General features: G+C 42.2%; 2 protein-coding genes across 8 annotated transcripts in view; both read right to left on the bottom strand.

Moving 5' to 3' along the window:
- The window catches only part of LOC308480431 (arf-GAP with SH3 domain, ANK repeat and PH domain-containing protein 1-like), a 34,404-nt gene extending 21,985 nt beyond the window's left edge, over window positions 1-12,419 (bottom strand). Inside the window, exons 1-10 of one of the 6 annotated variants that reach the window (XM_081011885.1) lie at window positions 12,182-12,419; window positions 11,281-11,461; window positions 9,453-9,525; window positions 6,651-6,796; window positions 5,702-5,767; window positions 5,285-5,334; window positions 5,042-5,171; window positions 3,157-3,242; window positions 2,147-2,222; window positions 323-418 (exon numbers count right to left, since the gene is read on the bottom strand). In XM_081011885.1, the coding sequence (XP_080868011.1) occupies window positions 323-418; window positions 2,147-2,222; window positions 3,157-3,242; window positions 5,042-5,171; window positions 5,285-5,334; window positions 5,702-5,767; window positions 6,651-6,796; window positions 9,453-9,525; window positions 11,281-11,406 (849 nt within the window). In that variant the 5' untranslated portion in view covers window positions 11,407-11,461; window positions 12,182-12,419. Of the gene's footprint in view, window positions 1-322; window positions 419-2,146; window positions 2,223-3,156; window positions 3,243-5,041; window positions 5,172-5,284; window positions 5,335-5,701; window positions 5,768-6,650; window positions 6,797-9,452; window positions 9,526-11,280; window positions 11,614-12,065; window positions 12,162-12,181 lie in introns of those variants that run through there. The other 5 variants (XM_081011886.1, XM_081011887.1, XM_081011888.1 and 2 more) reach the window with 5 other exon arrangements.
- A 124-nt stretch (window positions 12,420-12,543) lies between these two features.
- The window catches only part of LOC308480430 (fer-1-like protein 4), a 58,502-nt gene continuing 54,326 nt past the window's right edge, over window positions 12,544-16,719 (bottom strand). For both annotated transcript variants that reach the window (XM_081011884.1, XM_081011883.1), the window contains 3 exons: window positions 15,060-15,349; window positions 14,341-14,441; window positions 12,544-13,823 (listed from right to left, as the gene is read on the bottom strand). In XM_081011884.1, coding sequence (XP_080868010.1) covers window positions 13,643-13,823; window positions 14,341-14,441; window positions 15,060-15,349 — 572 coding nt within the window. In that variant the 3' untranslated portion in view covers window positions 12,544-13,642. The remainder of the gene's footprint in view (window positions 13,824-14,340; window positions 14,442-15,059; window positions 15,350-16,719) is intronic.

The raw sequence follows: 16,719 nt of genomic DNA, 5'->3' as shown, positions 1-16,719 counted from the left end.
TCAAACCTAACAAGATACACAGAATTGCACATATTAAGGGAAAGCGTGCAGACAAAATGAGCTTATTAGTGAAAGTAACATGGAAAAATACATATTGGGGGAAATGACTTGCCCAAATCCATATCAATGGCCACGATGCATACAAAATATGTATATTAGGAGAAATGTGCACAAAATTGCATGAAGATTTTTGAGAACTTTTTTTTTTAAATCACACTGATGAGGCAACTGAACTTAAGATTGAAACAATGTGGAACTAAGGGAAACCAAATTAGCTAATTCATCCATCCCTATTCCTAGGCAAAAGGAGGTGCTCCCTCACCAGTTTTACCTCTTTGGGCTCCAGCTGCAGCGCTGCTTTCAGCTGATCGCGAAGAGAGCACAACTGCTTCTTCTCCTCATCCTGCTTGGCCTTCATCTGAAAGGGCAGCGCAACAAACATTCCATCAAGCAAGGGAGTTCTTCCATCTGCTGCTGCTAAATCCCTTCAGTAGGCATTTCCTTCCTCTTTTTACATTCTGCACTGAGTAACTCTGCTATGTTTACTGCAGAGATGGGGAGGCTGTGGCCCTCCAATTCCCAAAACAGTTCCCAGCCAGCTTGGTTAATGCTCACTCCCAATGGGAGCTACTGTCTAACACCAGTATCACTTGGAGGGCCATAGGCTTCCCACACTTGGTCTATAGACTCTATAGGAATGACCAAGCTCCCACTATTTCATATTATTTAAACAAAGACTAAAAGTAACTAAGGTTGATCACCACTTGCACAAGTCCCAGCTTAGATGTTCATATGCCTGCACTTTTGGGCCACATCCAGTTCTGTCACACTATTACAGTGCTCTTCTATGGATCCACATGGCTGACACGTACCAGGGCAGGTGAAAAAACAGGATATGCATTTTGTATTAATAATAGTTGTGTCCTCTGCACCTGAATAGAATATCACAGGTCAGTGACCTGACAATGGGTATTTTCTGCTCCTCCTCCTCCTGCACTGTATAATGCCTCTTCTTCTGTCATACATGGAGCAGCAACCATCAATTGTTTCAGAAGTCTTGTCAAGACTTACCGTACCTTTTTGCCTCTTCCTGGCTCATAACATTGGAACCTGTTTTACATGTTTGAATACTCTCATTTTCTGTTTTATTTCCTTTTATGTGTTTATAATATTGCTGTTTTATTGGTTTTAGTTCAATGATATTATACTATGCCTTAAAAGCAGTAGACATGGTGACAATATTATTGTGAAGGGGGAAATACATAAAATTTGCCTATTCTCCTGCTGTAGCTTTTATGATTTGATTATGTTCTGATTTTTAGATAGCTTTTGAGTTTTTGGTTGCTTTCATTTAATTCTGTTAGCCAGCTTAGATCCTTTTTAATGAAAGAAAGGCAGGATATAAATCTTTTACAGCGCAATCATTTACCTGTCTACTCAGAAGTAAGCTCCACTGAGTTCAATGTGACTTACTTCAAGGAAAGTGTGTATAGAATTGCAGCTCTACAGTAAGGGCCTACTGTGACTTTATCCCAGTAAGCATGCATAGAATTGCAGCCTTAGTACCTTAGAATAAAAAGCATCATGTTACAGTGAAAATTGCTCTGAGAATGATACAAAAATAATGGCCATTCAAAATCTCAGGGTGCCTCCAGACCATCAGCAGTTTGCCCAAACAACTCAGGGGCATATTGGAACTAAAGGTTTGCACAATTAAAGTGGATTGAAGTGCTCTGTCACCCCAGCACAAGAAATCAGCTTAAAAGCCAACAGAGTTTTTGTAGTTTTGAAAGTGACGTGGAAATGCATAGAAAAGTATGGGATGAATGACTGATTAACAGGAAGACATCTAAACACTCAACAAGCAAATCAGGATGGATGTTCATTGCCTTTTAACTACCCTCTAAAAAAAAAAAAAAACACAGAACAAATGCTCCACTACCTATGGATGAATGGTGAATCAACAGATCTTCTGGAGGAGCCCTGACATATTCTCTAGTGCTGCTGTATTCAACTAATGTTTACTTAGACTAGACACACTGAAATCAATGAACCTAAGTTAGTCACGACCATTAATTTCAGCAAAGTCTGCTCTCAGCAAATGTTAGTTGAACATAACCCTCTGAAACTGATAAAGCATACTCACATTCTGAAGCTCAGGAGTAAGATTCTCTATAAACTGTTTGTGCTTCTCTGTTGCCTTTAAACATGCCTGGAAAAAACTGTCAGAAAAACATTGTGGAACAAAAGTAGAAAAAGGATATTCCCAGTTCCCACCCCAGAGGCAAAGCACAGCCATCATAGCTAGTAGCCACTGATACCCTTTATCCTCCATGAATTTGTCTAATCCTCTTTTAACACATTCTGAGTTGGTAGCCATCACTGCCTCATGTGCGAATGAGTTCCATAGTTTAACTATGCACTGTGCAAAAAAGGGCATTCTCTAATCTGTCCTGAATCTTCCAACATTCAACTTGGTTGGACAACCACAAGTTTTAGTGGTATGAGAGAGAAAAACTTTATCTACTTTATCCATTCCATGCACAATTATATAAACTTCCACCACGTCACTTCATACTCACTTTTTATCAAAAATATAAAATCCTAAATGCAACCTTTCCTCATAGGGGAGCCACTCCACCCCCTCGATCATTTTGCTTGCCCTTTTCTGAGCCTTTATCAGCTCTACAATGTCCCTTGGAGGTATTCCAAACATGGCTGCATAATCCAGGGCTTAATCCAGATTGGAATGTTCTGGAACTCCCTTAAGGCTGGGATGGGATCTTTTTTGAGTCTGGGGGCTGCAGTGGAAAACTGTAAGGGGCCACATTTCATAAGCAAGCAGGGCAGCGCAGTATCGCACATCTTGAACACACAGGCACAATCACACAAGTTACTTAATGCAGACATATACTTAAGGGCAAGGCTTAAGGGTTGTAAAGATGTAATGTGGGGAAGCTCTGCTATGGGGAAAGAAGACTGTTCAGAATAAAAACAGGTGTGTGGAGAGAGAGATCTCACACACACTATAAATGAAAAATAAATGAATATCATAAGGCTCTCCTACAGAAGCTCATGATGTAATACTGTTGAGATGCTCAAGAATTTATTGCAACGTTGTGAGGAATGAGAATATAGGAAACTGAATGCACTTACTTGAACTGGGAGTTGCAGTGATTGATGTTGTTCTGCAGCAAGTCAACTCCTTTCTTGGTGTTAATCTCATTCACTTTAATTAGGTACTGGAGGGAAAGTGAACATGGACCTGCTGAGTTTACTTATTTTGTTTTGTTTACTTATGCCTCCTCTGCTCAAATAGAAAACAATGTTCTGCAGTGATTTGCTTTGTTTAAAAATACTTCCCCCAATTTATATGACATAAGATTTCTTTTGTAAATTGTGCCTTGCATCATTAGCATAATTAATTTGCTACATGACCTATATAATACACTAATTGTTCTTCAAAGACAGCACAATAAACTGGCTAATATCTAGATTTCTTGTAAGCAGAACTCAAAGGAAGTTCCTGCTGCTGGAAAGTGGCCACATAGGTAATTTCCCGCTTATTCCCTCTTCCCTCTGCAGCCCCTGTGCCATCCAGAAAGCTGCTCTTAAGGACCAGGAGACTCACAGAACAAAATGGAAGGTGGTACAAAGTAAGAGGGCAACAATCAGGAAAAATTGCCTCCCCCTGTCCTTTCCCCAGTTGGATCTTCCACTGGATCTCAGTCCCTTCCATGAATGAAAGGAGCCCTTCTGTTTATGGAAAGACAAATCTGGATCAAACTTTTTGTATTTAGATAACTTAAATCAGTTCCGTTTCCCCTCCTTCAAATTCTAAAAAAGGCAGATATTATACAGTGTTTACATTGTCTTTTAATTTACCCTTGAAAACTCATTCTTACTTCCACAGTTACTAGTGTAGAAGGAGTATTTTCCCCCTAACAATGAATAGCAAACACATTCAGTTGATGCTGGTGGATATGTTGTTAAGATATCCCTTTAAAAGTAAAGGACCCTGGACAGTTAAGTCCAGTCAAATGCAACTATGGGGTGTGGCGCTCATCTCACTTTTCAGGCCAAGGGAGCCAGCGTTTGTCCACAGACAGCTTTCTGGGTCATGTGGCCATCATAACTAAACCACTACTGGTGCACAGAGGACCGTGACGAGTGCCAGAGCAGCACCTATATAACCACATTGCATTTTACCAAAGGGAATACACTCTCTGGGGGAAGCATTGCATTTCCCCAGGTACAAAACACAAAGCATTAAGACTTCAAATGCTGGAGAAATCTGATAACCTGGCAACTGAGCCACAATCCTGAAAACTGCACAGAAACAAAATAGAGGTCCAGTGCTGAGGGCCTTCTGGTGGTCCCCTCACTGCGAGAAGCCAAGTTACAGGGAACCAGGCAGAAGGCCTTCTCGGTAGTGGCACCTGCTCTGTGGAACGCCCTCCCCCTAGATGTCAAAGAGAACAACAACTACCAGACTTTTAGAAGACATCTGAAGGCAGCCCTGTTTAGGGAAGCTTTTAATGTTTGATGCATTACTGTATTTTAATATTTTGTTGGAAGCTGCCCAGTGTGGCTGGGGAAGCCCACCCAGATGGACGGGGTATAAATAATAAATTATTATTATTATAGAAGCAAGCACACATTTATTGTAGAGAAATGTCCTACATCTGGACTCAACTTCTGTTTGTACTGTAATATTTTTTTTTCTAGGTTGGGCACAATATCATGTAGGAACCATTGTTTCATTCCATCAACAATGAATGTAAAATCTTTAGCAGAGGAGAATGCCTTCTTAAAAAAATTCTTGCATCTACTTGGCCTGCAAGTGCCCTGCTTATGGAGTTCAGAGATGCTTCTTTTTTCCTAGATGAAGTAATAGTTTGCAACTATTATTATTTACATAACAATTTAAATAATCTGATATGAGTATCTGTCTCATAAAGGGAAATATCACGTGTTGTCAAGCAGACTGATCCCCACAGGAAACAAAAGGAAGAAGCACTTTTTCAACTGCCCCACTCACCTCACACATGTGTAACTGGAACATCCTTCGTTCCTTTTCCATCTCCTCAGCAATCTCCCCTCCTGCAACCTCTGTCCGTACCATCCCATACTGTTTTGCCAGCTCTCGTTTTTCCTTCTCTATCTTTGCACTGAAATTTAGAAAGAGACAGTATTTATTAATGGCTGTGTGTAGGTGTATTTTGCTAGAAACAATTCCAGGTACAGAAGCAATCACTGGGTTAAGGGGGAAAGGCCAACTTACAGTTTGTTCTCATAGTCTTTATAGGCTTTCTCAAAAGGCTTTTTAAAGTCCTATCAAGAGACAAAGAAACTAAGACTTAATAAATCTAGTTGTTGTTTTATTTCTTCTTCCCTATTTCAGTACTTTCAATGCACCTCATATTTCATACAGATTGCTAAACTGTTATGCTGCCCTATATGGGGTGAAGAGAATCAAACCTTTACTGTATTTTCCCTGCCTGCTATTTTCATGCTTTTTATAGTGCATCTCAATACTTGATCCCACAGGATTAAAAAAATGGAAAGAGAGCCATTTGTGCCTCCTTGAAGTTCTTGGAGGAAAGACAGAATGCAAATGTAAAAATGAATGAACAAAAATCTAAGCAACCTCACAGTAATAACAGGACAGAAACACATTTTTCAGCATCTATTTACTCACCCCTTTAAAGTCTCCCTTGATCAGTGAGTCCAGGGAAAAGTGAATGTTGTGATATAGGCTCAGCAACTATAAAAAGAGAGAGTTCAACATGTAGCTAGCACTAACAGCTTCTTCGTATTATTGAGTGCTCTCCAACAATAGATGATAATCTCAGGCATCATTTTCATTTAGAGAATACAATACTGCAGATTTAGGGCTTTGTTTGCTTGTAACAACCTAAATAAAAACATAGAGATCCAACTGGCACTATGGGAATGCAAAAACAAGTGCAACAAGCAGGCAATCTCAATCTTTTGAGTATTACCCCAAACTCTTAAAGCATCTCTGTAGTCCAGTCCAAAACTTTACAGATCTCTTCAGAGGCAATGTCTTTTCTCAGAGATGCCAAACCAATTTCAGTAAAGGAAAACCAGAAGGCCTATTGTATGAGAGGCATTAACACCAAATAGTCTTGTCTATTTGATATAGCAAAACACCAGTAATATGTGGCTTATAATGCCACCTAGTCCAGGCACATGCTGGAATCTGCTGGATCAACCCAGTGGACCATTTCTCACAGTGGATGTCCTGGAGGTCCTGGAGCATTTTGTGCTTTAGAAATGTGCGTTGTATTTATGATTTTTATTGTAAGCCCCCTTTGGAGATCCAAGTTTTAACTGAAAGGTGGGGATGGAAACGTTTAAAATAAAGTAGAACAAATAAAGCAAAAATAATTGTATTATTGTTTTAGCTTGTCAAAAAGGAATGGGAAAGGAGGGAATCAAACTGTAGACTTATTTGCATGCCCTAATTTCAGTAAGTAAAGGCAAGGTAGCCTTTTGAGATTCTCCCATGGCCTTTGCTCTTCTCCTTAGGGCCCGGAAGGGAAGACTGACACCATTGACCATGCCCCTGTCATCATGCTTCTGTTTTTCAGACAAATCTGTGAGTGCGGAGAACAGTTTCATACCAGGCTCTTAACAGCATCAAGCAGCTCCCGTGAGAATGAAGCAAAGGTGATGAAGGCTTCAGCTAGCTTCTCATCACTGTTGTTGTGATAGTTCCCTGAAAACCTCTCCTGGGTAATAATGTGAGCTTCTAAGTGGTTAATGAGATCTGCAGAAGCAAAATTTGTTTGAACATTCATGTACGCCTTTCTGAAACAAACAAAAAGATTCCCTAAAATGATAAAACAGTGAGCTACCTGTTTGACTGAATTAGCAATGAAAGCCCTGACACATATTGATTCAGGAGTAAGTCAAGTGGTTATGCTTTGTTAAGTTGCTTTCTTGCTAACAAACAATAAATTATGGAGTGATATTTTCTTAATGGCAGCTATTAACTACAATTTGTTTGTACATGGCAAAAGAAAGGTACAGTTTGGGCAGAGTCAAATAGAGGAGAGGGGCAGATGGAGAGAGCTGCCAATACGATGAAGGATTTTGACATTGTGCAGCTGCTGCCTTTGGGAACCTGACCCAACTGCAGGACCAGCAATTCTGCAACCTGTTTTTAGGAATCCATTTGTTTCCAAGAAACTCTACTTGTATTATTTTAAACAGCTGTTGTAAAGATGACACCCCTGGATTTCACATTGCTCAGGGAAGTGAGGAACATGGGGAACTACTGATACAGTGGTACCTCGGTTTAAGAACAGTCCGGTTTAAGAATGATTCAGTTTACAAACTCCGCAAAACTGAAAATAGTGTTCCGGTTTGCAAACTTTACCTCAGTCTAAGAATGGAATCCGAACGGTGGAAGGGCACTGGCGACGGGAGGCCTCATTAGGGAAAGTGCACCTCAGTTTAAGAACGGTTTCAGTTTAAGAATGGACTTCCGGAATGGATTAAGTTCGTAAACCGAGGTACCACTGTACAGAGTTCTGATCATTGGTCTGTCTTGCCTATGCTGCCTGACAGTGACTTTCCAGACAAGAGTCTTTTCTAGTTCCATCTGGAAAAAACAGGAGCTCTGCCTGGGACCTTCCACATGCAAGGAATGTGCTCTACCACTGTTGCCAAATTATAAAGATTTCGTTATCATTTTAATGTGGTTATCACACATTTTAAAATATAGGGTAATGGTTCCCTGCATGGAGTATCCTAAGCACAATATGACTTGTTGTGAGTAAAGTTTTTGAGTGTGCACACATCAATAAATAATGATGATGATGATGATGATGATGATGATGTTGCACTCCACCCCAACCTCCAAGTGGTGCTTACTCAGAGTTCTGTTTCCTTGGAATGAGGGACAGCACCGTCTGTAGTGTCTTTAGGATATATGGTTTAGTAACACATATGGACAACCTGAGCCTAAAATGAGGGGGTTCACAGCATTAAAACCTCAAAAGATCTTGCTTCTGCCATAGCCACAGCCGTGGTTTCTAGCAGAAATCAAGCATGGCTCTCCCTCTTCAGCTTCTGCCTGCAGACTGTTTTCCTCTCTCACACACAAGTGCCCTGGCACTTCCAACTACCAATTAAGTGAGGGAGGGGGCCCACCCATTTGTTCTCTGGCACAGAGTAACTTGATCCTTATGGCCATTAACTCACAAACACAAAAAAAACCTTGCCTGACTAGTTCAACAATGAGATCCTCCAAGATATTTTAACCCTTGCTGGTTCCATGATCCCAGGAATTAGAAGGGAGTCAGGCATCATGCAGATTAACCCCCCACAACTCACAACAATATTATGAATGCAGTATGCCATTTAATTGCCCAAGCGGCTTGCAAGTTGTTTACAAAATCAACTGCAAAAATATTAGCACACTAATCTAAAATATTGTTATAAGTTTGAGGTGTTAAGGTATGTGCCAGACTCCTCTAATCTCTGGATCCAGCAAGTGTTAGAATTTAATCAAGGCTTTTAATTCTTGGAATAGTCAGGCTAGTGATAACCTGGATGACAGGCCATGAAGAGGGAATAAGGGGCTAGGCACAAGATGGCAAATGGGTGGAGCCCCCTCCCTCAACAAATGAAGTCAGAGTTTAGAGTGGAGAGTTGGAGCAGTAATGTGACACAGAATCAAAGCAGACAGAGAGAGACAGACAGACAGACGAGAGAGAGAGAGAGAGAGAGAGAGAGAGAGAGAGAGAGAGAGTGTCATCTGCTTGAATCCAAGATTGCAGCTATGGGAGAAACAAGACCCTTTTGGGGTGTTGATGCTATGAAATGCGCCCCCCCCCCATCATAGGCTTAGGTATATATGGGTAAATAAACCATATACTGTATCATAAAAGCACAACCCCACAGTCTCCACTGTGACTCATTCCAAAAGGAAACACGAACCCTGAGTAAGCGCCTGGCATCTCACAACACTAGGAGATTGGGATGGCATGCAATAAAAGAAATCCATTAAAACAACACAACAATTTAAAGAACAAATTAGAACTATTAAAACAGGAGGCTCCGGTCAGGAGATTAGGGAATGCTTGTTTAAACAGGTGTGTGTATGCATAAAAGCAAGATGTGTCTTTCAAGATCTTACCCTATCAACTACATCTATGGTTGCCAAATTCTGTCTGCAACCCTATACATACTTGCCAAAGAGCAATTATTACCATTCAATTAATTTAATAGGATTTAATAGGACTAGTAGACATGTATAATATTGCATTGTAAGACTCTGAGAGGGATCGTCTTCCTATAAGAATTGATAAGTGGACACTGGTAAAATTAGCCCTTTTAAGCAACCCTTAAAGGTACAGGAAAATTCTCAGGGCCTCTGGGCTGGGCAGCCCATAGCACACCCCCAATGGCAGTCTGACCTTGTCCAGTTGTGTGCTCTGCTTTCACTGCTTTCCTCATTTTTTGCAGAACGATTCGATCAGAATCTAAAGCCTAAAGGCATTAAAGAAAAAAAGAAAAAGACATCCTAAGCACAAGCTGCTCTCCCAAAGCAAAACAAACTTTATAAATATACAAAAATTATTATACATGATAAGGTTATATTTTTCTAGGTGCAAAAGAGAATTCAAGTTGCCCCAAGGGCTACTGGGATAAATAAACCAGTAAATGACCACTCTCCTCTATTTGGAAAATCAAATCATGTTGGTCTTCTATATCACGTCCAGCTGTATACCGACGCCATTGTTTTGAGGAGGAACTCTGGATAACTCAAAAGCTTTGTGCCCCTCACCCTCATTACTTTAACATTCTAAAGCTGCTCTCTTGAAATTATGGATGCTGCTTTCGATATTCCTGCCTCTCGTGCACACTGAGTTCATGCAACATTTCCGTTTCCTGATGTGCAAGCTTTTCTTTTCAGCCCTCAAACTATTCATATTTCCAAATGGTTTCCTGTTTCCAGCTTTTCATTTTATCTTAACATACTGCCCTAAGGCTCTTTTACTGTTTTGTGGGTTCTGCTAAACTGCAATATGCAAAGCTTGATCAGGTATCCTGGCCTTTGGATTTCGCTTCACAAATGAGCCCAACATTTGGAAACTGAAGAGCAGATATGCAACGGATTTCATAAGAGGAAATGAGAAGGTGAGAAGGGCAGAAGTGGTTTCAAGTTAGTCAGAGGACAGTTTGGTGGTGGCTCCCACACTCCTACACAGATAGCTGTGAGATATAATTGCATTTTGAAAGGGTGCCCTATAGGAACACAGGAAACGAGGTCAATGTTGTCTACTTTGACTGGCAGGCAGCTCTCCAGGTTTTCAGACATGGGACTGCTTGGAGAGGCTGAGATCTGAAACTTGGACATTTTGCATGCTCTACCGCTGAGCCACAGCCCTTCCCTTATAGATGGTAAGAACAATGTGGTTTAGTTAGTATCAGAGCAAAGCAAACAGATAGATCACATGGACAACAGTGCAATTTATTTATTTCTTTTAACACCAACAGTGCAATCCTATACATGCTTTCTTGCCCCATTTTAGCCCTAGGTATACAATTGCCTTGCTTGCCAGTCTTCTAATAAATGCAAAGTTGCTGAGGACAAGGACTTAAGCCACCAAGCCACTGAATAGGGATGAGAATAATTCCGAAGGCAATTTTATGTCCTAGGTCACTGTGACAAAGGGGCAAGTCAGCATGTCTTAGGATGTGCTTTCTCCTAGGTGACTTTGGTACCCATGGAAGGGGCCTTCCTTTGGGTTCCTTCTGTCAGTGAGGAGAAATCTGACAAGATATCAAGTAGAGGCTCTTGCCTGCAACATAGCTATGGAATCTGTTCCCCCAGATCTGGTCCTTCGGTCATTAGAAGGCAAGTGAATACTGCCTGTTTAGAAGAAGTGGTTTCTGTTAATTTCATTGGCTGGATGGGCAGCTTTGTACTGAATAAAAGTTTCCCTGAAGCTTGTGCTATTTGGTTTTTCAAGCTCATTTATGGGAATTGGTTGTTCTCTGTTAATCTCTATGGACATTGTGCAAGCTGTTTTTAGCTTCCTCTTTTGAAGGAAATGTGGGGTACAAATCCTTAAATAAATAAAAATAACTGCACCCATCTTCGCTCCTCAGTTTGTCTATTTCCTTGCACAGAGTGAGGAACACCCAGCAGCAAATTCTCCTCATGGGATCCCAAGATCTCCCCCTCCGCTTTGGCTTCGGCCCAGCCACCACCACCTCCTTCCTTGAACCCTCTCTTACCTCCTCTAGGCTGCAAACGGTGTTCCTGCATTTGCCCATGTGGCTGGAAAAGGAGGAGGTGGTCGGAGAGCTGAGATCCTCTTGGGTCTGGGAGATAAAGTCCTGAACAGAGATAAACTCAGGCATCCTGCTTCCTTAACGCCTCGTTGCAGATCAGATCCAGAGAAGCAGCAGCGTCAGACTGCCAGGCCACAGAAAAAGGGGAACTCAGGATTGAGAGGAAGCAGCTAAGGGTAGCTGAGAAGGCCACAAACACCAGAAAGGCAGAGCGACGGACGCTGTCCCTCCATGTCCACAAGTTGCAAAGAGCTGGCCTCTTGCCACTGCTTCCCTGCCCCCAAACACACACACAGTACTACTCAGAGTTTGTTAAATACTGTTTAACATGGGAGCCAACTGCTAGGGGCTGGGGTCCCTTCAGCCTCCCCAATAAAATATTTGAGGGGACTCCCACCCAAAAAAGTTGATTCAAATGGTATGTGTGTGCCATGTCTAGTGATTGATTATGTGGGGTGGGGCTTACCTGCCCCTCCCCCCAATATTTTATTCAAGTTGGCACCCCTGACTGTTTCTGAATCCTCACTGAAACCTAGTAATTCTCTCTCTCTCTCTCTCTCTCTCTCTCTCTCTCTCTCTCTCTCTGTCTCTCGGAGTAGGGTTATTCATTATGTTTACTACTTGAACAGCTACATTCTGTTTAAACCATCCAGTCCTACTTCAAATATAAAGAATCAAAATATGGGGGAGCAGGAGAGGCCTTGAAATCACCCATCAACACTTAGTACCTGAATAGTACAGACCAGGTTACCTGGTCACAATTTTCTCCACTATAGTGAGGTGTATTGCATTTCTAGTCGGCTGCTTAACCCTCGAGTTGCTTTTTAAGCTTAATACTGCTCACCCTCAGTTGCTTCTTCACCTGCAGGGGAGAGAAACACACACACACACACACACACACAGAGAGAGAGAGAGAGAGAGAGAGAGAGAGAGAAGATACAGGAACCCCAGAGCTTCATCAGAGTTTTAATCCAAAATTGCTAGAGGGCACAAGGTCACAGAAGGCTAATCTACTTTTTCAAGAGCAGAAGTAGGTTGTTGGACTGACACAGTGTGTGTGTCCCCCCCCCCCCACCACAATTGCCCCAGCAGAGCAGATCTGCATTTGGAAATTTGCCTCTATGTGTGAATCACTCTGGTTGTATCAAAAAACACATTTGTAGAAATATGCATTTCTGGGGAAAAAACACCACCCTGTAATTTGCAAAAGTGGCAGTGTTATTTATTTTTAAAGTGCATGTAATCTTTAAAGAACAGCAAAAATCATGTTATATCAATGTCACTATTTCACAGGGTAAAAAGACACAAGCAGCATTTCAGCTAATACAGGCAATACCTTTGTCAAAGACAGTTTTCTGTTGCCAAGACAACACATTTTCTTTGCTCCAAAAGTGCAGTATCTTGCTGGGAAAATCGAATCGTTTTGCTAGATAATGCTGAATAGTTTTTCACACAATGAGGTTGCACAAATGTCAGAGGCACCTTTTAGGCAGTGCTTGCAATGCTTAGGAGTAACATAACCCTACTCCTTATCCCTCCAATCTGTGATTTATATATTTACAAATATCATTTGATGGATGAACTTGTGATCTAGCTGCCCTGCTCTACTAACAAAAATGGAAAACAGCACAGCTGTCTCCCACTTCCAAACATGATGGCATGTATACTGCTTATTGCACTAGAGTGTAGGGATGGATGAGAAATGTGATCCGCATTTTAATGCAAATTTAGCAAATCCACATTTCTCAAACCAATACATTAAGGAATGGGGAACTGCCAACCCACAGACCAACTGAGAACCACTAGGGGTATCAATTGGACATGCCAGGCGATTCCTAGCAAACCACACCCACATACCAGACTCATATGATATGGAGACACAGACAGCAGTGGCATAAAACTATAAATTCCTTTCCATTTTGCTAGGTTTCCATGCTTCTATATCTATTGCTATAGGTGGCCTCTTCTTATTTTCTTCTTAAGTGACAGTTGTTTGCTTTAGCTATAAAGAGTTGCAGGGTCATAGAACAAGCATACCATCTTAAGAGCTAATGAAAGGCAAGGCGTTTAATGAATAATTCCAAAGGCTCTTCAGAGATAATTGTCATCACATCACAGATGTGAGCAGGATGCCTGACTGCCTAAATGTGGGCAGTCTCTTCCCTTACTCTGACAGTTGCATTTTCAAAGTGCTCCAGGCACAATCAGCCAGCTGCACATGCTCCTTAATGTCTTTGGCACAGAAGTCACTGTTATCTTCCTTTGTCAAGTCCCAACTTGGGGAAGAGGACAGAAAGCACTGTCTTTAGCCGTTTATTATCTTCTCGCTGATGTATCCCGGCATTGTGTAGAGTATGAGAACCAAGAATATGGTCAAAATTGCAATAATAAGTAGTGCAATTATGTACTTCTTGTACCGCTTCCAAATGAAGAAGACAAAAGTCTTCATGGGATTCACAAACCAGTTGAAGGATGTTTTTGGGCGGCTGGGGAGAAAAGAAAGGGCAAGACTCAATGCAGGTTTGGACAAGGGTGTAGCAACAAAGTTAATGTTGGTAGCACATAGCTAGCCCCCCCCAGCTGATAATAGGTCAATGCTCACAGTGAAGACAAGTCAACCTATGCTTGAAAGCCTGGAAATCCAAAGGTCATTTTGCATTTAATCAGCTTTCCTGTTATATAGTGTGTTCCAACAATATTAATGTATTCCCTTTAATTCACAACTGTACAAAGCAGGAATGGGGAACCTATGGCCCTCCAGATGCTGCTGGACTACAACTCCCATCATCCCTGGCTGATGGCCATGATAGCTGGACTGATGGGGGTTGGAGTCCACAGATTCCTCCATCCCTAGTATAGAGCAGGGGCTTCCCATAGGCTTGTATGCTTCCCATAGGCACCTGACCACCATGATAACAGGATGCTGCATTAGACGGATCACGGCCTGAACCAGCCTGGTCTTCTCATTTACAAAGTCATTTATAGAAATCTTTAGATACTTACTTGGGTTTCTCTAAGGGTTCAGGCTCTTTCCGTGCCCGACCAACTGGGGCATTCTCAGCCTCCTCTACAGTCAGTAGCTGGAATTCGGCTTCCACTTTTCCCTAGAGAGAAGCACACTGTGAGCAAAATGTCTGACATACTGCAAGAGTCTGCTGTGCTTCAGAGACTCTCACCCACTTGCTGCCAATGGTGGAGATCCTGCCAGTGGCAGTTCTGCCTTACACAGAGTGGAGTGGGGGTTCTGGGCCAGCAGAGTGACGTTGGCATCGCTCTGCAGGTGGAGGCCAGTGGAGCTCAGCAGGACTTGATGGAAGGGGAGTCCCACTCAGCCCAGGCCACAACGAGTGGGTGTGGATTGCACCCTCAATGTACTACAGTGGTACCTCTGGTTACGTACTTAATTCGTTCCAGAGGTCCATTCTTAACCTGAAACTGTTCTTAATCTGAGGCACCACTTTAGCTAATGGGGCCTCCCTCTGCTGCTGCGCCACCACCGTGCGATTTCTGTTCACATCCTGAAGCAAAGTTCTTAACCCGAGGTACTATTTCTGGGTTAGCGGAGTCTGTAACCTGAAGCGTATGTAACCTGAAGCGTATGTAACCTGAGGTACCACTGTATTTGATTTGTGTTGTATGCTGCCTAGAGAAACGGCTTAACAGATAGCTAATAAATGTAAATAATTATAAAAATAAGTGCATCTTCAGTGAAGTTCTCTTACTGTAAGGATGAATATATTTCCACTAGGATCTGAAAACTCAACGTCTTCTGGTTTTACAGAGCTCCTCCACTTCTTCTTCTTCTTCTTTTTCTTCTTCTGCTTAGCCTCCCTCTCTTCCCTTTCAATGTCTTCCTGGCCCTTGAGTTTGATGAATGGCCACCAGCCTCTCATTCGTTTGTTTCGGAAGATAGAGAAGCGGGGCATGGCCTTCTCCTTGGCCATCTTGATGGTGCACTGCTCTGAACTCTTGGCGGCTCTCACCATATCGTTCAGCTTCAACTCAATGGCTCCTTGAAACACAACAAAGTTGGGATAATATCATATACTGGCCACTTATAATGGGAAATTTGACAATTTCCCCCCAGATGGCTAGGAAACACAGTATTTCCACCCACAGGGAATTGCAGGAATTTTGCTTGAAGCTATTGGGCTACGATTTGATTTACAGAATGCAGCCACTACATTTTTGTAGAGATCACAGCATTAGACTGGAGCAAACAGTCCCCTGGTTCAAAACAGGAACTTCCATCATAATAGAAGTAGGTAGAAAATGCACAGCTAAAAGGTGCTTACAGTAGGGTTACCAGGACACCCCAAAAGTTGTTGAGCTTTTGGTCTTTTCATTGACTTGCCTAACATCCAGGACAAGGCACCTTTCAGAAACTCCCACTGTATGTCAATTCCGCCTTTAAAATCCCAGTAATGTATGGCAGCCCTAGCTTACAGGGTAGGGAAGCCTGAGATCATTGTCAACCTGACTGGGTGGAAAAAGTATTTCCAAACCCAAATACAGCAGTTTGTCTTACACAAGTCAGCATAGCTGGATCAGGGGAAAATTAAGGACCATCTGGCAAGGAATGAGCAAACAAAACTGAGCAGTATTCAGGGAACAGCAAGGCAAAGGAAACAAAGAGTCAGAAAACAGATTCAAGGCATAGCCCAGGAACTACTGACCAACTAATCAGCAGCCTCTTCCACTTCCTTTTATAATAGCTACTAGGAGGCTGGAAGGCACAAAAGTAGGGAAGCTCAAGTAAGCCTGCATTCCAAGGCAGGGTGGGGCAGAGGAACTCTTCCTCAGCAACCAAGACATTTTACTTCTGGAGACAGAGAGCACGATGGCGCTGCCCCACAACTCCACATAAGAAAGCCAGCCAGACTAGCAACTGAATGCAAGAATGCTTGGTGGTTCATGGGGCACCACAACAATGCTGGTGCCCCTTGCAAGAGGGTGCCACAGAAATTTGAGAGCCCCAAATCCACCACTGCAAAATGCATCCACTAAATCACCCCCTGGTGTATTTGTACACCACACAACATTACATTAAAAGGGGAGGGGTGAAGGAACACAATCGCCTAAGCAGAAAGATACCTGGGAAAATCTTAAATGATCCTAACGGGTCACAACAGAGGCATCAAGAAAAAACTATATTGTTATGTACTGAGTTGAATAGGATCCAAACTGTAGCAGTCTGATTGGTCCTAGAACAATAGGATCCAAAAGGCAGCAGTCTGATTGGTCCTAGAACAATAGGATTCAGAATGCAGCAGTCTGATTGGTCCTAGAACAATGCAGCAGTATGATTGGTTGGCAGGAACCACCCAATCCTGCTCCAGATAGAAGTGAATCCACAACCTGATTGGCTTACAGTAGAATTCC

Source organism: Podarcis pityusensis (genome assembly GCF_964106645.2).
Source record: "Podarcis pityusensis genome assembly, chromosome: 6".
NCBI classification, from domain to species: Eukaryota; Metazoa; Chordata; class Lepidosauria; order Squamata; family Lacertidae; genus Podarcis; species Podarcis pityusensis.
The sequence above is the reverse complement of the archived record's forward strand: the minus strand, read 5'-3'. Positions and strand labels throughout refer to the sequence as shown.